Source organism: Vanellus vanellus, assembly GCF_965231255.1.
Source record: "Vanellus vanellus genome assembly, chromosome: 2".
Lineage (NCBI taxonomy): Eukaryota > Metazoa > Chordata > Aves > Charadriiformes > Charadriidae > Vanellus > Vanellus vanellus.
The window spans coordinates 17,384,304-17,406,955 of record NC_138906.1 but is presented as its reverse complement, the minus strand read 5'-3'; the positions used below and the strand labels follow the sequence as shown (position 1 = coordinate 17,406,955).

At 39.0% G+C, this 22,652-nt stretch overlaps 1 protein-coding gene across 10 annotated transcripts in view; it reads left to right on the top strand.

The window, feature by feature from the left end:
• SVIL (supervillin) overlaps positions 1–22,303 on the top strand; it is a 146,965-nt gene extending 124,662 nt beyond the window's left edge. For all 10 annotated transcript variants that reach the window (XM_082498916.1, XM_082498924.1, XM_082498923.1 and 7 more), the window contains 20 exons: positions 2,040–2,129; positions 2,212–2,298; positions 3,375–3,552; positions 3,824–3,996; positions 5,225–5,380; positions 6,099–6,235; positions 6,746–6,893; positions 7,018–7,163; positions 8,047–8,222; positions 8,323–8,467; positions 8,798–9,074; positions 10,970–11,121; positions 12,306–12,411; positions 13,261–13,468; positions 14,135–14,268; positions 14,949–15,104; positions 15,496–15,639; positions 19,802–19,923; positions 20,736–20,891; positions 21,017–22,303. In XM_082498916.1, coding sequence (XP_082355042.1) covers positions 2,040–2,129; positions 2,212–2,298; positions 3,375–3,552; positions 3,824–3,996; positions 5,225–5,380; positions 6,099–6,235; positions 6,746–6,893; positions 7,018–7,163; positions 8,047–8,222; positions 8,323–8,467; positions 8,798–9,074; positions 10,970–11,121; positions 12,306–12,411; positions 13,261–13,468; positions 14,135–14,268; positions 14,949–15,104; positions 15,496–15,639; positions 19,802–19,923; positions 20,736–20,891; positions 21,017–21,103 — 2,978 coding nt within the window. In that variant the 3' untranslated portion in view covers positions 21,104–22,303. The remainder of the gene's footprint in view (positions 1–2,039; positions 2,130–2,211; positions 2,299–3,374; positions 3,553–3,823; positions 3,997–5,224; positions 5,381–6,098; positions 6,236–6,745; positions 6,894–7,017; positions 7,164–8,046; positions 8,223–8,322; positions 8,468–8,797; positions 9,075–10,969; positions 11,122–12,305; positions 12,412–13,260; positions 13,469–14,134; positions 14,269–14,948; positions 15,105–15,495; positions 15,640–19,801; positions 19,924–20,735; positions 20,892–21,016) is intronic.
• The last annotated feature ends 349 nt before the right edge of the window (positions 22,304–22,652 follow it).

The following is a 22,652-nucleotide window of genomic DNA, read 5'->3' as shown; positions in this document are numbered from 1 at the left end:
ACGTGGTAGAAATACAGCTGTTCACGCAGTGCGCCTGGGATGGTGATAGCTTTGGGAAGAAGGCAGCTAAACTGATCTCTTGTGTTTAACGAATACTAAACTTTGTTTTGTTAGAACTTGGTTATTGAATGCAACAACAATGAATCTTGAGTTAAATGACAACCACCAAAAAAAAAATCATTGTGGGGTGAGGGCAGTATTGCACCAGGAAGTAAATCCATTTGCAATCCAAGCCACATTCTGTTGGCAGATAAACAGATACATGGTATTAGGAATGACATCTTAGTAACATATTTTAGCAGCTCCTTACATTGTTTTGGTACTAGAAACACCAGTGGTCAGTGTTTAAAGACTAACCTGTTTTGGAGGATTGCCAAGAAAAAGTGTTCAGTTGTCCACAGACTGCTTTTTGAGATTTTTCTTTTGCCAAATAGATTGGTCTTTGAAAGGAATAGAAGGTGATAGCATTTGCTCTTCTTAATGGGAAAAGAAAAATACCTTGAAAGGATCTCTTTAGATGCTGCGATCATTCCTTTGGAGAAGCAAGGTAATCCAGTGACAGTGGTATCAATAAAAGTAGCCCAAGTGGGTTTTTATTCAGATGTGTGCTATTTTTGTTGCCTAAAAGAATAAATTATCATGATGAGTTTTTAATTTAAGAGATGATGAGAAAGCAATGCAAAATTAAATCCTTGTTTTATACATGTGAACAGATGCTGTACTTTAATTGCCTCTTACAGCTGAAAAATTTTCAGTCCTAATTGGAAGGTGATCCTTTACTAACATCTGAAGTGGTTCTCAATGTGGTCTTGTGGATTAAATCCTGGGAGAGCTGCTTAAGAGCTGTGTCCTCTCAAATACGTCTTGATGAAGGCTTTACCGGTTGACTTAAAACCTGCTGGAATTTTTAGTCTCTTAAGTAACAGGGAAAAAAATTGTTAGTGGAAAAGCTACTCAATTATATTCTAAATCTATATTGGTGTTTGATAATTATGACTTGCTAGGAGTTGCAGTAAAGATAGTGGAAACATGCTTAGTATATATTCTCCCAGCATGATATCGGTTTAATCTGATCAAAATTAAGTAAGGCCTTAAACTTATGTGGCTCAGTAATTAGTAAACTATGGCTAAGTGGAAAATAGATATTAAAGGAAAGTTTAAATGTCAGTTTCTCCATTTACTGAAAGTCTAGGCAACAACAGGTAATAGATGCAATTCTTTGCTTCAATATGCTTTTCTACCTAATAAAAAACATGAAACCTATAGAGTGCTATTTCTCTTCCTGGAGCAACTTAGATTCACATGAAAAGAACTGAACAAAAATAATCTTATTTTATCCACTGGGTCCAGAATGAATTGCTTTATGATAGTTACTGAAAAGGAAGGAGGAGAGTACAACAAAAGGGGAGGGAGTAGTGCCTGATATGGTGGGGGCTTCCATTTCTACTTCCATTTCCACACGTTCTTAAAAATGCAACAGGGCCCAAGAATTACTCCTTAATCCAGAGACAGCATTCACAGATCAGATGCATCCTGCTATGTGTATTAATAGAAATGGGTTTAAATTAAAAAAGGGGAGTGAGGGTGTGGTGGTTGTGAAGGTGCCAAGAAAGATCTTGGTAGTTTCCCTGCTAACTGTATCTTTTTGTTCAGAACAGTTGCAATTTTTAAAAATGTAGCTCGTGGTAGAACTGGAGACCAAAATGTAGACCAAGTGAACTGCTGCTACCTGGAAAACAAGCAAAATGACTATTCAAGAGAGAAAGCATATATCTTGTGTAGCTTGCTTACAGACACTTGGAAACAAAGCTTTGTTCATGTGAATGGGACAGTTTCTGCAACTGCTGTTGATTTAAGGAGCACACAAGGCAGTACACTCTTCCATCCCTAATACAACAGTTGTGGAGGCTGGGGTAGTGTGACGGACTGTGGGAAGTGGCCAGACTCATCTGCTTTCCCTAAATAGCTTCCTCTGTCATCATTGTTGGAAATGTGAGCTGACCCAGGACTGCATTCCTATGTCCTCTGTTCTTATGCAGGTCTGGCTTCTCCAAGCGCACTAACACCAGTAGCATCCCCTTTCAGTAACCGGCAGAAGTCTACCACTCCAGTTACAAAACCCTTGGAAGGTAAGGAATAAAAATGGCTGAAATACATTTGGGCTTTTTTATTTCCTGTCAATTAAGAAATTTTACTTTCTGGTTTGCTTAGAAATTGAAGCCAGGCCTGATATGCAATTGGAATCAGATATGAAGCTTGACAAGCTGGAGTCATTCTTGGGAAGGCTGAATAACAAAGGTTGGTAAAGTTACCAAAGGTAGCAATGTATCCACTCTCCAACTTCAGTAAATCGCTTAAAGTACCTCTTAGTTAAAATATCTGGTAATAGAAACTGCATATTTCTTTGTTCAGAATGCACTTGCTGATCACACTGTTTATTTTTGTGATTCAGTCTTTGCTAAATTTTGATAAAAAAGCCTTATGCTATTGTATTACAAATGTACAATAAAATAAATCACAAATGCCAAAATAATTTCCTTTTTCTACACATGATGTACGCATTCTTCTTGAGAGGAAAATTTCTTAAAACCACACAGCCAGTCTGAACCATATTGCCATATACAGTGAAACAGCTTTAAATGTTTTTTAATCTTATTAAGATCGATATAGGACACTAAGGTGCTCCCAAACACAATACATTCACCTTCCTGCTTTTTTGAAAACTCTCTGTAGCAGCTCATACAGTTTCCTTTTACAGATTGCTGGCTACTTATGAAGCTGTCTAGGGTTCTCTGGTGTTTCCATCTCATATGTCTGTCTTCCATTTGTAAGACAAAAATCCTATTGTAATTTGTAGAGTGTGAAATACCACAAACAAATGTATTCATATTTCAGCAGAGTAGGCACTAGCATAGGATAATGATTGTGCCATACTCACTAGTCTGAAATAGTGACTTTTCCACTTGCAGTTCTTGTAGATCTTTTCAAAGGAAGGAATTATGTGGTTGGAGACAAGATGGAATATACAAGACCATAAAATGCTTATATCATCCTACCAAAACAACTCAATTTTGCTAGTGCCTAACTTCTATTCAGCCGTATTTCCTAAACATTTTGTGATGAAGATTATTGCATATCAGTAGCAGTTACAGCCCATCTTTATCGTTCTTTTCCAACACTTTCCTACCATCTGTCCTTCAAATTCCATCAATTTAAAAAAAAAAACACAAACAAAAAAAACCCCAAAACAAAACAACACCACCACCCCAAAAAACCTCCACCCCAACTACTACCAAACAAGCCACGTTTACCTGTTCTAGAGTTAGAAACTCTAGTATGATTATTTATTTGGTGAGGTGTTTTTTTTCCTGCAGTTGCTGGGATGCAAGAGACAGTGCTGACAGTTACAGGAAAATCTGTGAAAGAGGTAATGAAGCTGGATGATGACGAGACATTTTCCAAATTCTATCGCCATGTGGATTTCCCTTCCTCCTCAGTGCCTTTGGACCTTGATGAGGACTTTGATGCCATCTTTGATCCTTATGCACCAAAGTAAGAACTATGGGTTTTTTCCCCATTGTTTTGAATGCAGATGTAGGGTCGGTGGTCAAAATGCTCAGCTTTAACTCATCTTGTAGATGGCTTAGTACTGGGCACGTCCAATTCTTCTACGCATTTCTGAAATCACTATTCTGCCTGAATCAAGGAACTGATCCCGATTTCCTAACAAATGTCACACCCAAAATCAAAGCAAATCTCTTGTCATTAGATTATTCTGATTCGGAAAATTAACTGTTGATTATTAACACTGCTTGTTTTTCAGGTTAATATCTTCTGTAGCAGAGCACAAACGTGCAGTTAGGCCTACGCGCAGAGTCCAGTCCTCAAGAAACCCTCTGAAAATGCTGGCAGCAAGAGAAGATATTCTTCATGAATATACTGAACAAAGACTGAATGTTGCCTTCATGGAGTCAAAGAGAATGAAAGTAGAAAAAAGTAAGCTAACAGTATGATTTGTACAGGACACTGTCTTGCTATTTTAATTCAAAACAAAACAAAATAAAAAATCCCAACACAAACCCACAACTGAATGAATGGAACATATCCTCTGAGGGGCAATAAATTGATTGAGGTATAAGGTTGAATCTAGGAGGTCTGGAGAGAAGGGCGTGTGTCACTTCATCAAGGAAAGCTACCTACAGCTGCCTCCTGTGCGTAGGTTTAATTATTTATTTTTAGCACAGTCACCTTGTGCAGAGAGAGAGTGCCACTGCACCTGCAGGGTGAGGACAGGAGATCAAGGAAAGCAGATCTAGCGTTATGTTACGCTGGCAAAAACAGATAAACTTTTGTTCAGGTACACTGGCCTCAATTTTGGGTCCTAGTTTTCTCTCAGAAACTGGAATTAGCCTTCTTGACTCCAAAAGATTAATTTCCATAAAGGATCAGTGCTGTGTGGCAGGGCTTTGTGTTTTACTTGTGATGTTGCTTTCTCCTGACAACCAGATGGACAGCAAGAGACTTGTAAAATTTATTCAAAGGTTTTTCAAGTCATTTTTACCATTTTGGGTACAAGTTTTCCTTATTAAATTTGAGTAAAGGTAGATCATCTTTAAATGATGAAAACACTTATTATATGTGAAATACTTTGTTTCTATTTGATGAGAAGCATTTCCCTTCCCTGAGTTATAAGTTCATACGGTGCTTTGTCTTTGTTGGAGAAATGAGCAAAAGTAGCCAAGAATTTAGGCTTTAAGTTTACAGTAAAATATGACTGATACTTTGAAATATAAATGACTGTTGCATTACACTGGCTGAGATGAATTTGAAGGGAATTTCAGTTAATTAGCCTTGGCTACTGTGCTGTCTTTTGTCATTAATCAATCATAAGGCATTGAAGAGTTACACAGTACTTCAAAAAAGATTAGATAAGACATGTTTCCTAGCAAAGTTGGTATTTCTGCCAAACAACATAATTCTGGCACTGACAGTTTACTCTTGGATGATATCTAGAAACTTAGGTACTACTAAACCCACAAAGCTTTTGGGCTAGGAGTTAATCTGGGTTCAACCTATTTTGCTGTTGCTATTGAGAAGGAGAAAAGCTGGAAATAATGGGGGGAAATAATTTTTAATGCAATAACCAATTTTTTATAATTTTGTCCTTTCTTTGTTGTTTTTTTTTTCTGTGTGTGTGTGTTTTGTCCTACTTCTTTTGTACAAGTGTCTACTAACTCAAATTTCTCAGAAGTAGCACTTGCTGGCTTGGCAAGCAAAGAGAACTTCAGCAACGTTAGCCTGCGGAGTGTTAATCTAACAGAGCAAAACTCTAACAACAGTGCTGTGCCATACAAGAAGCTAATGCTGCTGCAAATCAAAGGTATGCTGGAACTGTGTTTACTTTCCATACGTAATAGGCTAATTGTAACATATGGGAGTTGCTACCACAGTTGGATGCTTAGCTTGTTCTAGATCTCCAGTTCAAGATTTGTGTCCAAAACCTAAAGGAGTAAGTGAGAACTGTGTGACAATTGCAAAACCTTACGAATATGTTTGTATTGTGGCCACTGGTGTGTGTTTTCCACGGAGGAAAGAGAGTATTTCAGGAATTCGAGCCATCTCCTGTGGAAATGTTTGAATTGTCCCATTCTTCCAGCGCTCAGTATAACTTGGAAGTACATGACAGTATTCTTGCTCTACTTCTTCTTACAGTGTGTAATAATGTATCTGATTCGGCAAAATAATAGCTACTTTTTTGGCAAAGTAAAATTCTTAAAATTCTTAAAACAAAAGATTCTGGAATTTTGCTGCTGTCTGCCATTTACTTAATTAATTTCTTTCTAGAAGGACAAAAAGTTGTTAAAGCAGAACAGTAAATGATGGAAATATTAGTTGATAGGAGGAAATGGTTTTTTTTTTGCTTCCTGTGAGTAAACGCTTTTTCCACAGTAGTAGTCTTTTAATTCTTCTTTAATGGTCTGTTTCCATATATTTTGCTAAATGTGCTAGGATTGTTTGTATTTCATTCAAAACAAATTAGATCTTGGCATTTGATAGCAGTAGTCAAAGGAATATAATTAGCTTTGTTTTCTCTTTAGGAAGAAGACATGTTCAAACAAGATTAGTTGAACCAAGGGCCTCATCACTGAACAGCGGAGACTGTTTCCTGTTGTTGACTCCACATTTCTGTTTCTTATGGGTAGGAGAGTTTGCAAATGTCATAGAAAAAGCAAAGGTTAGTACTAGTTGGGGTTTTTATTATTTATTTTTAGAACTGTCACAGCATATGTCTCTGATGAACTGAGCCTTGGTGCCAGTTGTCTCAAAAAGTGGCAAGTAACCAATAGTCAGTGACAGGTAGATATGCAGGACTCCTGTAAATATGTTTTAGCCTGTGCAGTGAATGAAAGCTGATGTAGGAGTGTGTAGCTTGTGAAACTGCAAGAGAAAGAGGATATCCTCAGGAAACAGATTTGTACTCAAACAAAAAATAGTCTGAATTGCAGGATGTCCTTTTTATTCCCATGTTCATGAAGATCAAGTCTTGTTTTAAAGCACATGAAAGAATTAATGTATTTCTGTAACATTTTGTCTAGCATGTTTATTTACTGCAACAAATAATAACCATTTCTCCTGCTATTTGCTCTATTATATCCTATCCACTTTTGCCTTCTCTCTGAACAAGATATGCACAAGTATTCCAAAGACTTAAGCAATCCTGTTCAGATAACTGTTAATCTCTTAGGCTTCAGAACTTGCAACTTTAATTCAGACAAAGAGGGAACTTGGTTGTAGAGCTTCTTATATACAGACTATAGAAGAAGGAATAAATACCCATACCCATGCAGCCAAAGACTTCTGGAAACTCCTTGGTGGACAGACAAATTATCAGTGTAAGCATTCTTACAGTTACAGTATCTGATGTTTTATCACAGTAAAATAGTTGAGTCGGTTCTATTTGGTAAAGATAGTTGGATGTTACATTTTTTTATTATTTTTGACAATCTTTTCCTTAAGCTGCTGGAAGTCCTGAAGAAGATGAAATGTATGAATCCGCAATAATAGAAACAAATTGCATTTACCGCCTTGTAGAAGATAAACTCATTCCTGAGGATGACTACTGGGGAAAGGTGCCAAAATGTACCCTGCTACAACCAAAAGAGGTATCGTGCCACTTACTGCTCCTGTGGTAAGTGCAGGAACATACAGCTGATAATGACTTTCAGTAACTGCGAATACTCATGGAGAAGCTCACTGAAAATTGGGTCCTCTGTGTTTCTGAAAAGGTTCTGAACACTTTGCTATCTAAAGCATGCTGCAGTTCTCAAGAAATTAGAACATGTTATCTCTAAAGTGAAATACTATATTAGGAACTGTAAATCTTTTTGTCAACAGTGGCTCACTCCAAAGTCATGAAGTGCAAAACAGGTAGCACTTCAAAAAAACAAATCAAAATAAAAACCTTTTTTCCCTTTCAAGCATTTTTATTTCTAGCCTTAGCAGACTCTTCCCTTTCAAACAACCATTTCACCCATCTAAGTATGAATGAGAGAAGATTTCCAAAATAAAGATACAATGCATTTTCTTGAAAGTATTCAAGTTGCTGCCTGTTTGCTGAGCCAGTTACCCATGCTGTATGTTTTGTCAGCCTTCCCCGGTTGCAGGACAAACCATAGGTCTAAATGTCAGTGAAAGCTGCTGTAACTGGACAGCAATCAGTCATGCAACTGAATCAGGTTTTTAGTAATAAGAGCACTCTAATCTTCTAGTGACTTAGCTACCACCTAAAGATATAGCTTATAGCATTCCCTTGCTATCCCATACATGCTTCCAGTCATCCTCAACACTTAGATGTCACAGTGAAGACCACTGCCCTGGCCTTACTTGCATTGCAGTGCTGGTTGTTAGTCACTGCAGAAACTCAGATATTTGGAGGAGTTTGTGTTCAACGCACTGCCACCTTGCAGCACTAGGAAACTGGAGGATCAGGGTATCATCTAACCTAATGGTAGGTTGTTTTTTTTTTTGGTTTGGTTTGGTTTTTAGGTGCTGGTGTTTGATTTTGGCAGTGAAGTATATGTATGGCACGGAAAGGAAGTTACTTTAGCACAAAGAAAAGTGGCATTCCAGCTGGCAAAACACCTGTGGAATGGCACCTTTGACTACTCCAATTGTGACATAAATCCTCTGGACCCAGGAGAATGCAATCCCCTCATACCCAGGTATCAAAGCTCGAGTTTAGTCTCATTGAAGAAATTTAGTTTTCTTGCCCTTATTTCACAGCGTTTAATTTGATTCTATTTGTTTTGTTCCCTTTTGCAGAAAGGGACAAGGACGCCCAGACTGGGCTGTGTTTGGCAGACTCACAGAACATAATGAGACCATACTGTTTAAAGAAAAATTTCTTGATTGGACAGAGCTGAAGAAACTCAATGAGAAGAATTCTAGTGAAACCCTTCACCAGAAGGTGCATATAAGCATGCTAGGTATTTCAAACTAGATGACCTAGCTGGGATGAAAGCCAGAGAAGCTTTTTCTCAAGGATCCAGAGCACTTTTTGTCTTGCGGGCTTTGACCTAGGGGTCAGAACATCCCCATCAACAGTGAACCCACAGAGTTGCTTTATATTAGTGCTGCGCAGCTCTATGAATACTGCCAAGGTGGCTTTGACAAGGCATCAAATGATGCCAAGATACCAAAGTACTGAAATATGCAGGAGTCAAACTGTTTGAGTGGAACTGTGGGGTAAGAAGAAAAAAGCTATGCTTAAAGAAATCTATTCTGTGTTTTTTGACAGGAAGAATCCAGATCTGAGGCTAAACCATATGATGTCATGCTAATGGTAGCTGTGCCCCAAACGGCTGTAGGCACAGTCTTGGATGGAATGAATATTGGCCGGGGCTATGGACTTGTAGAAGGAGAAGATGGGAGGCAGTTTGAAATTATCACTGCTTCTGTGGATGTCTGGCACATCCTGGAATTTGATTATAGTAGACTGCCTAAGCAAAGCATAGGGCAGTTCCATGAAGGAGACACATATGTGGTGAAGTGGAAGTACATGGTGAGCACTACAGGTTAGTGAACAATTGCATTTCATCCTGCTGAAACTTGGAGAAGTGCAGCTTAAACTGCTTCTGTTAGTGGTGAGATCCAGACCTAGGCTTCCTTAGATGTGAAACTGTTTTAAAGGTTAGAAATGCTAATTTAACCTTCCCAGACCATTAAGAAGTAGAGTTTATTATTTTATTTTGTTTAAAAGAAAGCGTTAAAAAAACACCTGTAGTTATTTTTCATACATCAAATGTAATGCTGTCCATCTGTCCTTTTACCCAACAGTGGTGTTTTATGTGTTCTCAGGACAGCTCATTAAGTCAGAATTGCGCACACAGCTTAACACCAAAATAACTAGGCAGCTGGACTTATGACAGTGGTCTAAATGTCTTGCAAGAGAGATAGGCTTAGCAACAAGGAAAGCCTTTGCTGGGTAATGGAGAATAGCAACAGTGACAGGAAAAGCTCTTGCCAACTCATTGCCCTTGCTGTCCTTTTTGCTGTTTCTGGAAACCCTTTGCTATGGGTTTCAGTCTCAAGTGGAAAACTTTAGCAGTGTTCTGACAAAGAGCCTGAGAGCAGCAGGTAAATGTTGAGAATCAGTCAGCTTGGAATGCTCATTAGAACTCTCCCTTCTTGGCACTAAAATAAGAATAGGTGGCTTTTGTGGTAAGTAAAATAGAAATAGTCTAAAAATGATTGTTCCAAATAGGAAAATATTAAAATTGGTTGAAAGCAGTGTAACAGCTATACAGCTTCAGGCTTTTAGCCAAAAAATGTAGGTAGGTCTTATTCAGGATCATTGAGTTCAGATACTGGCAAATTCAAGAAAAATACAAAAGCTTGAAAGTTTTGGGAGAAGTGGGAAACGCTAATACTGAACTGTAAACAGACTCCTAATCCAAATGGATGAAAATGTGTTCCGTCACTCCAAAACAGAATAATTTTTTATGTAGGAAGCATTTTATGGGCTGAATGTACATGTAAGAGTGAAAACCATAGATTATAGAAGTGACTAGTGGTTTGAATACTCTCATCTTGAAAAAAACAGGATGCTAAGTATTTCAGTTGGATGCTGCTCAGCACTGCTGAAATTAAGGCAGAAGTTTTAATATTTTTTTTATGGATCTGGTTTAAAGCTCTTGGGTTTTTCTAAATCTTTGATTTAATTATATCTGCTTATTCAGTATTCACTGGAAAGAGTAAAATATTCCATAACCGGTTGCATTGTTGAACTTCCCTTGCTTTAAATATTATTTGCTTACTGTAACAACTAAATAACGATCCTTTTAAAAAAAAAGAGTTGCTGCTAACCCACTTTCCACATCAACATGAAATACTGCAGTTAATTAAAAATAAATAAACAAATAAAACATACCTAATCCTAACTTTTTTATGACTGCAAAATACCACTTTGGTGTTCTTTTGTTACATAGTTTTCCTTTCTAATATCACTTTACCAAGAAAGATTTTTCTTTTATGCCTGTAGCTTTCTCAACTGTTGCAGTTTCCAGTATCACTCAGCAGCCAGCTACTCTCCTGCTGCCAAAGAACAGTGTGTAATGTGGAAAATGAGCCATAATGCACTCTTCTGGTAACATGACTGGACATACCATTTCACATGCAAATTGGCTCAAGTGATGTCAGTTATTTTTCTCTAGATAGTACCAGTTGTTTCTACATCTCTTTCTCTGGCCAACACAGGCATCTCTGCCTGTGGGCTTACATCCACCAGATGAGACTGCCAGTTTTGCACAGGGACATACTGGCTTGGAGACGTAATGTTCCTCCAATTGGACATTTTATCTTTCCTGTTCTGGATGGGATAGTGCCGAGCTGGCAGATGAGATTAAACCACGTGCTGTTTAAACCTATAGCCAGACTACTTAATCTTCAGCGTGTGCTTTCTGTTTTGCAGTTGGAAGCAGGCAAAAAGGAGAGCAACAAGTAAGGGCTGTTGGAAAAGAGAAATGCGTGTATTTCTTTTGGCAAGGAAGGCACTCCACAGTGAGTGAGAAAGGGACATCAGCACTGATGACAGTGGAACTTGATGAAGAGAGAGGAGCACAGGTGAGCTTCCTGCAGACCTAGGTGGCAGTCCCGGTAAGACTTGCCTGTGCAAGTAGCCACTAATGGTAAATGCGGATTATCTTTTTTGCCTCCTCTCTTTCTGTAAAGGTGTTCTTGCCAGTACAAATAGCCAGACCTCTAAAATTACTTTTGGCTTTATTCCAACTTCCAGAGACACATAAGGTCCTTTATGGATTGTCATTCCCAAATACCCCTTCTAAAGGTGGTATTTCTCAGCATGGCTGAAGAAGAATGTCTTCTCTCTTCTCCCTGCAGGAATAGGTGAAGCACAGTTAAACAAATTTGTGCCTTCTTTTCCATACATGTTCAGATAACAGGACTGTCTTCCTAGTTCTGAGAACATGAGAAGCGCTTTCTGCCAGGCCAAGGCATGAAGATACATTTGATATTTCCAATTTGTTTACTCTGTAATTATGGACTAGATTGCCTCGTTTTGCAGAGACTCTAGCCACTGCAGGTGCAGCTAGTTCAAAGCTCAGAGAACAGGCTAGCTTGCTTTGTCTTTAGGTGGAGTTAGGCTTTTCTTGCTTTAGGCTTGACTGTTACCAGAACAATAGAAGGAATGTTTAAAGTTTGTTTCTGTGCCTTTACAATGCTGTAATTAGTTTTTTACAGCAGTGTAGACGTGACCAGTAAGACAGAGGAGATACACAAATACACTTGACCCGGTGTGGGATGCTGTGCAACATAGCTGATTTAACAATTGACTATATCAGTTTCATAATCAAAATTCAATTTTTAACGAGCAAAGAACATGCTGTACCAGTTTACAGCAAATTGTGAACCTACTTCAATTCCTACAGTATCTCATAATAGTTTCAAAGAATATCAGACAAGATGGCCCAGTCCTGTAAAGGATTAAAATAATGGTTAGTTTAAAATAATTTAAATTAAAGTTTATTTGCTATTCCTTATCCTCTGAAACTCTTGATTGTTGGATTTCAAATAGAGGTTTATTTTAATATGCAGGTCACATATGAAACCCATTGCATGCTGATATATACGGTAATTTAATCAATAGTCAGCAGTTGTAAAGTACAAGGAAAGCCATCTTCATGGGTGGTCATAACTATATAATTTTAAATAATCCATAGAGACTAGTCTTCCTGAATCTCTACACTTGCTTCATTTTTTTAATGAAGAATGGTGCTTTCAATTTCCAGGTACAAGTGCTGCAAGGGAAAGAACCACCATGCTTCCTGCAGTGCTTCCAAGGAGGAATGATTGTGCATGCTGGAAGAAGGGAAGAGGAAGAAGAAAATGCACAAAGTAAATTATTGTTAGTTTAGAGCTTCTGCCCCAAAATCCTTTTTTACCTATTGTGAAGTGCTTTGAGTTCAGTCTTAGCTACCATACTCTGTAAAAAAAGGAAATGAATGCCATGAAACACGAGGCAGCTTTGCAATGCTTTGTTTCAAGGTAGTTTGTTTCTTCTTTGAGCTTTGAATGGATTTTGTCACCCCAGAGCAAGCTGACTTTATTGTATTGATACGCATATAAATTGTTCTAGTTGCTTTTTAATTAAGCAAAGTGCCTGTTTGCTTTAAAATATGTTCTTTTCTACATAGCCTGGGCAAAAGAGTATTTTTATGAGCAGTTGTGCTCCAAGGAGAACTCTAAGCTTTTGTTACCCATTCACTACTTTTTGCAACATATTCCTTGAATGCTGTAGTTGAGGTAGGAGAATTTCAATGCAGGTGTAACTTGGAAATGTCCCAGTTCACATCTGAATGTGACCTCCTGTGCGTAAGGTGCACAGGGGAAGAGAAGCTGAATAGAAGGAAGTATTTCTTTCCTTTTTTTCTTTTTTTTTTTCCTGCATGAAACAGACCAGAAACTTGACTCTTCTGCTGCGTTAAGCTCTTCAGCTCTTAACACAGTAAATGTGACTCTTCAAGTCACTCTCGTAGCAAGGTTTCATAAGGCATTTTTTCAACAACGGCGTTTCTCAAGTAGCGTTAGCCAAACCTGATGCTTACCTACTTTAATCTGTGACAATATAAGCATGCAATATGTGAAATTCATCCAGTAAGAGAACAGCTGTTCCAGAGCAGAGGTCTTGAATTTTCAATCCCATGTGACTGTATAATACTGCTGCACTGTTCCTGTTTGCTCCAGGTGACTGGAGGCTATATTGCGTGCGAGGAGAAGTTCCCAATGAAGGAAACTTGCTTGAAGTAGCATGCCACTGCAGCAGCCTGCGTTCCCGGACATCCATGATTGTCCTCAATATAAATAAAGCTCTTATCTACCTGTGGCATGGGTGCAAAGCACAATCTCACACCAAGGAAGTAGGAAGAACAGCAGCCAATAAAATAAAAGAACAGTGAGTGTCTGACCTATATTTTGGAGATGTTTATACAGGCTACCAATTTACTTAAAATAGTCTGTCTTGGAGAAAATAAAGCTGTCCTCTGAGTACAACTGCAACATGTGCATGCTTGGTAAGGAGGAAGAATGAGGGTAGTTGATTCAGTGGAGTGGGGAAAACACGTGTTCTGTAATCACTTTCACTTAGGTCAAATGCACTTATTCTTCCTAATGTACTAATTACAGTTGCAAAAAAAACCCAGTCTTTTTCCATTTGGAGGGAGATGCTCAATATCTGAATAGCAAACTAAATCCCAGTTGATAGGAGGATTAGAATCAAACCTCATGAATAAGAAAGAGGAAATGAATTTGGGAAAGCATGCAAGGAGGACAGCATTATTTACAAAACCAGGCAATGAGAATCCCTACTTGAGAGCTCATCCGAGTATCTCCTCCACTTTGGGTATGTGATCAGAAATGGTATGAGAATGGTTGCTGAAATTCTATATCTTGTTTATTGATAATTTGTGTCATAATTTTCAAAAAGCCTATGTTGACATGAAGTGTGCAATGAGCCTATAGGGTGTTTTGGGGTTCTAATAACGCGAGTGGCCAGCAGGTTTTTGTTAGCTGTGTTCAGAGCGGGAAAGCTGGGTTCACTCTCTTTCTTTGTGTTTTGTAGATGTCCGCTGGAGGCAGGGCTGCACAGCAGTAGCAAGGTGACGATACACGAATGTGACGAAGGGTCAGAGCCCTTGGGATTCTGGGATGCATTAGGAAGGAGAGATCGAAAGGCCTATGATTGCATGTTGCAAGGTAGACCTGCATTCCTGGATCTGGTGCTCACATTTTACTATACTGGTGTACAGTACTGTGAGATTTAATGTAAAGCTTTTGAAGAACTTCTTGGTAGTTGAGATGATCCCTTCAGAGAGATGATTCCAAAAATCTACTGAGTTAAGTAATACTGTTCTAGAAGGAAAGTGCTGGAAAACAAAAGTGTTTCATTTTGTTCTCTTCCCCTTCTGCAGCCCCTCTGTATTCGTGCAGCACAGAGCAACAGTTAACACTGTTACAAACACATTCTGCTTCTCTTCTGAAGGGATTTAGGAGGCAGTTCTGCACGCATTCTTGTCCGATCTTTGCTTTGAAACTGCCAGCAAAGGTAGCAGGGGGATTGATTTACCAAGTGGAAAATCTGTCAGCTAAAAAGTAAACTCTGAGATGGGCTTGCTTCACTTAAGTTGCAAAACGGCCAGTTATGAAATGGCTGGTAGTAACTAGCCAGGATCATATTCAGACTGATGGCAACCAGCCTTTTAGCTCACGTTCTTCACAGCTGTTGCTAGTCCCCCAAGACATCTGGTCGTCTTTGTTGATTTTTAAAAAAATCAGAGAATTTACAGTTACCCTAAAAGTTGATTTTTTGTTTTTATTTTTCACATTCATCTCTGGCATTCTCTATAGGAAATCTTCTTAATTTTTGTTCTTTAAAGATCCTGGAAAGTTTAATTTCACCCCCCGCCTGTTCAGCCTCAGTAGTTCGTCAGGAGAATTCTCAGCCACTGAGTATGTTTACCCTTCAAGAGACCCTGCAGTCATCAATTCCATGCCATTCTTGCAAGAGGATCTTTACACTGCCCCACAGCCAGGTATATGCTTTAAAGTACTTAAGTAACAAGAAAACAGATAACTGTATCATGCATTGGGCAGTGATTCAGTAACTGTAATTGCTTTTACCTTGATTTATCACAGGAAGATGTGCATGTGATGCTTATACAGCATTATGCAATAGCAGTAATTTTCCCGTGATAAAGATGCTGAGAACTAATCAAACGTACATGTATCCCAGAAGCTTGCTGTAAAAATACGTTGTTTATATTGGAGAATCTGAGTTCAGCTGAGGCTCAGCTGAATGAATAACAAAAAGCTTTGAAATGATCCTGTCCTGATGCTGACAAGCATGTAAGACGAGGATTGTTTAGGGAATTCCAAGAACTAACAAGTGGCTGATGATGGATTTGGTACTTTTTGGCTGTGTAGCACTGTTCCTTGTTGACAATCACCATGAAGTGTACCTGTGGCAAGGCTGGTGGCCTGTGGAAAACAAAATTGCTGGATCAGCTCGAATCAGGTGGGCTACAGACAGAAAATGCGCCATGGAGACAGTGCTCCAGTACTGCAAAGGTAAGAGATTGCTGTGCTGGCTGTTCTGAGTGTTTCACACCTTTCCATGCCTTACTGTCCCAAGCTGAAAGGTACTCAGGTCCTTCCCCAATGGCAATGATAAATATCAGGGTATTTGAAGATACATCCTCCACTCTGTCTTAGCAAACCATTTGTGTAGTAATGGCATTGTTCCCAAATTGCCAAGATACTCTGCTGACTCAATTCTTTATTTCTTTTCTGTGTACCCACTGTGGGAGAACAGTTCAGACATTAGATCCCTAAAAGTGAATTCTGAGAACATAGCCTCTTAAACCTGAATGCTTTCTGCCTATCTCCTTTTAGATTTCATAAGCTTCTGTGTATCAAAAGACTGAATGAAGATACTTTTTGCTGATGTTATTGGGTTTTGATTTAGTGGGGGAGGTAGAAAGACTTTGAAGATCAAGAACAAGTCTCGCACGGAAACAGGTGGCCATTGGAAATGCTGGAACGCATTTCTACAAGACAGAGTTATTGCCACTCAGCGTGCAGTGAGTGATTCAAGCTGCAGCTGATGATCATGTACACTGACCAGATTATTTTCTGCACTAGTAGAGTTTCCTTGAGACACCATAATGCTTTCCTCTCACTTCATCTGAGGTTATGTGAGGCTGGGAACAGACTTTACATCTTCTGATGGGGGATGAATAAAGAAAGGTGTGGGGCTACCATCCAGGAAAGAGGGCATAAGTAACAGCCATGTTCTGTTAGTTCAGAGCAGTTTCCCACTCTGAATAAGTCACTAGGGCTTAATTGATGCAGACTATGCCCTCTTGCAAGGAAAGCCAGATTGCTTATAGACCTTTAGATCTCACGATGCCACTGATTTCTTCTGTAGCAAATAAACTTCACAACTTGTGACACAGCTGGTGGCATCTGTCATCTTCTCCTACAGATGTTTGTATATTTGAAGAGGGAAAGCAAATACCATTGTTGGATTCCACCCTTATGAGGATAAGCCAGTCTCTCCTCCCCAGTCTGCAGGTCAAATATGAGTAGGAGCAAGTGTTGCATTTCTACTCAGTTGTCTCATGTCACAGAGGGGAGCTAGTAACACCTGGCAGGAGACAGCTGAGAACCAGTACTGGAGACTCTGAAACATGACCTTTATTGGATTGTATTATAGCTCTACATGGTTCATCCTCTGGTGTCCCTGGCACTGCCCTGCCAAACATTCAGGGCAGTAATTGGAAGAGTCTTTGGCAGTGACTGCTGAATTCCTAAGGAGAAGGCCAGTTACTTGTCCTTCCCTGCCACCCAGTTTTTGCAAGTGAGTGATAAGGTGCATTTTGCTGAAATCATTTTATACAGTGTGCTTCACAGTGGACGTGAAAGTCAGCACAGACGAACAGAGCCCCATGCAATGAAGTGCCCAGAGTTGCTCAGCAGGCTAGTGAGAGAGATGGAAATAAGATCCTGGTCTTAGTGTTCCTGATGGAGTGCTGTAATCTTCTGGTAATGAAAATCATGTTTTCTGGCCCCAGCAGAGATGGAATCAGATACACATGCTGAGGTTTGGATACTTTTCCAGATTTCTTGAACTTCATTGAGTTCGATGATGGGAAAAGGGATTACTACCTTCTGCACTGGACTGGATTTGCTGCATCTGAGTTTGATGCACAGTGGAAAGTTCTTCAGTGACTCCTCATGGGTCTCAAGTTTAGCATATGTATCGTAGGACAAATTTTTTGCTGAGTGCTCACTTCTTTACCGCTGGCCATAACTTTGCAGCAGTTGTGGCTTCATCCTCTTTGGTATGGGGTAGTTCTCAAGAGCTTTGGGTTGTGGTTGGATAGGTACAATGCAAGTTTGTTATTGCTAAAGACCAGTTCTACTGGTCTACCAGTTCTATGCTAAAGCTGATGTGAACTTCTTTAGCGGTTTTTTACTGTTCAGACTGTGCTGTTCTGGTGTTCTATCACTTTCATGATCTGGGATTCTGTCAACCACTTCAAAATTTCATTGCACCAAGCTGTCAGGGCTGACTAGCTCTTACGTTGTTACTTATAAAAGTAGAGAAATTGAATTTCAGGAGATACCAATGCTGCTGCAACTGTTTTGACTACCAGAATATAGTTGAGTGATCAGAAGCATTAAAACACTTTTCTCTTATTTTTCTGTCTCCATTTCTTTCCTCACCTATGTCCCTCACCTCTTCCCTCCCTCACCCCCCCTTTTTCTTTTTCTTTTCCTGACTTGCAGTGTTTAATTACATGATGGTATGAAAGAGATTGATTAGCAACTCTGGATATCCCTTGAATATACCTAGCAGTTCTCCTTGTGTATAAATCTTATTTAACTTGTCAAAATGCCTTGAAAGTTTTTCTGTGGTTTTATCTGCTAAATCAGCAGTCTGCACAGCTGAGCTGCAGACAGCTAGGAGAGGGAAGAATCTGGTTTACCCTTCAGTGATTCTTATTGAGGAGATCAGCTTGTGCTGAGGGCAGAGTTCATGCAATGAAAATGTTTATCTACTTACATGCAAAATCATCTTACCTATATGGAAACATTAGCAATCACCACTCTCCTTTTATCTCTTGGCTGAATTACTGACAGTGGAGCAGTGCAACTAGAGCAGATTCACGCATACTTTTTAAATGCAAAGTTTTTAAGTGCTTGTTTAATGATTCACGGTAGAATGAACAAATAAACCACGGTGAAAATTCGTGGCTTAAAATCAAATATTCAAATGATAAATCTCCTGTATAAATTGTACAGTCAAAGCACTCACATTCTGATACGTTTGTTAGATGACTCCACAGAGCTTTTACCTCTATTATCCAGAGTTTCATGTGAACATATTCTCTCTGTTCAGTTTGCTCCCAACATCTGATGTAAAGCCCAACCTGTAATATTCAGGTTTTGCAAACCTAATGTAACAACGATTTCCACCCGGGCTCTCCATTTGCATTCAGCACAGGTATTGCATCAGTTCCCTGCAGTGCTCCTCTGCCGTGGGGAGGAGGAGGCTGTGTTCTTTTAGACCCTCCTGCCTGACATCCACATGCATGAGGTGCAGGTAGGGGCTACAGTAAAAAACAGGGTCTTCTGTCATGGATTTATGTGCTCTGGAGGAAATCTTAATACATTAAAGATGCTCTGATATTGAATGTAGGGAATAACAGAATTTTGCAAGAAGCAGTTCTTAGGGAAGCTATAGCCCTCTGAAGTAAGGTGGTGTCATGCTGCTCTGTTAGTTTCACCTGATTCTGGACTTTGCAACATCTTCAGCTTTTCCATTGCCTATATGGAAGAAAGATTTCACTAGACTGAGTTGTTTGAATCCAAGGAAGATGAAGGTACAATGGTTTTTTTGAATGATAGCTCCTCCTACTCCCTGACTGCCTGTCTACCTCTTTCCAATAATATTTGGAGTTTTTCAGTGATTTTTGAATCCTTGAGGCATGAAATAATTCAATCAATAGGGCCTTTTTTCACCTGTACTTGGTATAATAACTTTAACCACTCAATCTAATACTAATCACTCCTAGGTAGGGTTATGTCCATGTCCTGTATGGTGTGCACACATACATGCTTTAAAGAAGCAGAACTGTCTTTGAAAATCATCAGTAATTACCATCCAGCTATTGCAATACCTCTATTAACTTTCAGATCCCATTCCTTTGAATTTGTAATAACAAAAATCTGATTGTGTTACACCTCAGTATCCCAAGTTAAGAACAGTTTAAACTTTTTCACTTCAGCCTCCAATCTTAAACTTTATTTGCTGCTGGCAAGACACTTCTGCTGAGCATACCAGAAGGTTTCTTTTACCTGAATTTGGCTAATTTCAGACCAGTACACTCTGCTTACTCTATTCTAACTCTGTTTTTGTAAAATGAGAAATACATTGCATTAGGAAGTGACAGTGAGGGATTTTCAGCATTTTGATCTTTGTGGTCAGATACTGTAAAAGGCAGATTTAATAATATTTAAAAACATGTTAAAAAAAATGCCATACTACATTTAAAAAAAAAAAATCCTGGTAAAATTTATTCCTACTGCCTTAAATTACTTCAGCTTTTCAGGAAAGAATCAATTCAACAAGCTAACGAGGTAGCTTTGGATAGTGGGTGACATTGCAAAATATAGTACCGTTTGTAATTTCTCTCTTTTTTTTTGGTATTTTGACTGTTTTTAGGAAAAAACGTAAAGAAGCCCCCAAAATCCTATCTAATTCATGCTGGCCTAGAGCCTCTGACCTTCACTAATATGTTCCCAAGTTGGGAACACAGAGAAGACATCGCAGAGATAACGGAAATGGTAAATCTTTTCATTGCACAGACTGTTTCCTATTGCTAGTAATTGTGTCTTGTGATGTCAGTAACATTGCTTGTTTGTGCTGTCAAGCCCCAAAATCCAGAGGATGAACTTACAAAGTACAGTTCAGGAGTCTGCACAGGAAAAAAATAACAACATAGCTAAATTCTGACTGGGAGTGTGGATATCAGAAGCATTCCTGATTGCTTTTTCGTATAACTTCTCATATTCTTTTTCGTTTAAAAACAGGAGGAAAGTGTTACCTGAATCCTCTGTTAGAAAGAGATGTACCAGAGTTTAGCAGAACGGCTGTTTCAGTCATGTGAAACAGGCAGCAACGTGCGGTTCTGGTCTGTCCTCCAGGCTCAAAGTGCAGGGGAGCAAAATGCCCCCTCCAAGAGCTCCAGCATTGACTTCCCCACCTGGGAAGTGGAGGCACAGCTGAATTACATATGACTGCTTTAAAACTCTTCAGCGAAGGGACATCTCAAGGCAAATGACATTTTCTGCTTTCTAAGTCTTCTGCAGCCATTCTTAGGGGAAAATGCTGGCTTCATGGCTAAACACAGAATTCAGCCTTAAACTGAGATTCTGAGGCTACAGGATGTCCTTCTGCTGAGTGCAGACAGTTTTTTAGCTGTGAAATTGTTATAGGGCAGGGCTGCTCGCCTCTGTGCAGACCTGGATGTATAACTTTGTGCTGCTTGGGCCAGGCAGTGCAGGTTGATCCCATGCCATCTGCACACTGCAGCGGGAGCAGTTGGTGGTTTCAGTGTTGTGATCCTGTGTTCTCTGCTTCCCTTTTCTCCCCACAGGATGCTGACGTTTCCAATCAGATAATCCTTGTAGAGGACGTGCTGGCCAAGCTGTGTAAAACGGTGTACCCACTAGCAGATCTCTTAGCTAGACCTCTGCCTGAGGGAGTTGATCCACTGAAGCTTGAAATTTATCTTTCGGATGAGGACTTTGAGGTAAGGAGAGAATGGGCGCACTGTTACTCTCTGCATGTGTGTCTAACCGTACTGTGAATTCATTTGACAGTTTTGCTAGTTATAAGTGTTTTTACTAACGGCAAATCCTCTTGTTTTAAATGCAGGTTGCGTTAGAGATGACAAGAGAAGAGTACAATGCACTGCCATCTTGGAAGCAGGTTAATCTGAAGAAGGCAAAAGGACTTTTCTAAATTGTGTTTATTGGAGTGAGCACTAAAGGGATGTCCATTTTCACGTTCTGTGCCCTTTAGAAGAATTGTACCCCACATTTACAAAATAAATAGAAATACTCTGAAGTTATTAGCAACTACCTATCTGGAGGCATGCAATATTTTAAAAGGCCAAGAGAACTCTTTGGAAATGGAATTCAATTTTGACTCTTAAAGGTAATACGTTTAAGCTCTGCTCTCCTATGCACTTAAACAGTAGTTTCTTGAGCTACTGCAACAGGTGTCCTTTGGCTATATACAATACTTGCCATTTTTGTTTTGAAGAAGTTCTCTTTGTAAAGTGTTATTTTGTTAGTTTGTGGATTACAAAGAATTTATATTTATATAAACACATAGAACAAGTATGTATTTAACAATGCAATATATATATTCACTTTCAAGACTTTCATGTCAAAACTACAGAAAAGTAGCTGGATGGCAGTTGCTTGTACTGAATTAGCTATACCACCACTATGTATCTCTTAGGCATTCTGAAAAGTTTCTCTTTGCAATAGGTAATGAATTGTTCTCAGTGCTGCTTCAGGTGCTAAACTGAACAAAGCGTTTGTATTTATAGCATGGATTTCTTGAGAAACTATGCGAATCAACCTTTATACTTTATTATCCAAAAATGTATAGTGCCTTGTTTTTTGTGTACAGTTTATATACAAAAAAAAAAGATTGGTCTGCATTTTGAAGATGGCTTAGAACAGTCTCCTATGTTACTTTTATAATAGTAGAAATAAAAACATCTCAGTTTCTAATACTTGTTGTAAACATTAAACATGTCTTTTGTGATATAAGAACTGAAAGTAAAAGCTTCTGAATAAACTCTTAGCAATGCTCTGACTTGTCATTATTTTGTACTGTAATCTGTACTAAGTCATTGGAATCTTCCATAACGTGGTATTTTATCAAAATATTTTAACCTTAGATATCTGTGAGTGTTGTACAGAGTTACAAATTGAGAAGCAGATAATGTAGAAAAAAAATCAATGTATGAGATAGATAAAATTGGTTGTGCAACACTAATGCTGAATGTTGGAACAGCCATACAACTCCTGTATCCCTTGGGTTGCCCTGCTTTATACATGAAACCAAAATTATTATGCTGGTTTTCAAACTTTGGAAAAATCTTTTCAACCTTTGTGCAATTGAGAGTAAAACTTGAACTGAAAATGAGTATGGCATCGTGTCCATTCTTTCAGTAAGCACCCGAGTCAAAATCATTTTCATTCAGCGAATTAAGATATTGAATAGAGTAATCAAGTAAAAATTTGTTTGAAATGTTTTTCAGGCATTTGGCATTTCTGTAACAACTTGTGGTGTTCCCCTGTGGTAGCCTAATGGACTTCACATTTTCATTCCTGCCAGCATAAGTTTCCTTCTGCCGTGCAACAGTTCAGGGCTCCTCCTGCCTTGGTAAAAAGCGATGACCTGCAGTGGTGCCTGTTGCTGCGCTTGTCATTCTCTCAGGCCCAGGGAAATGAAGTAGGATCTTTGGATGCGTGAGGTGGAGATTTCATCAAGA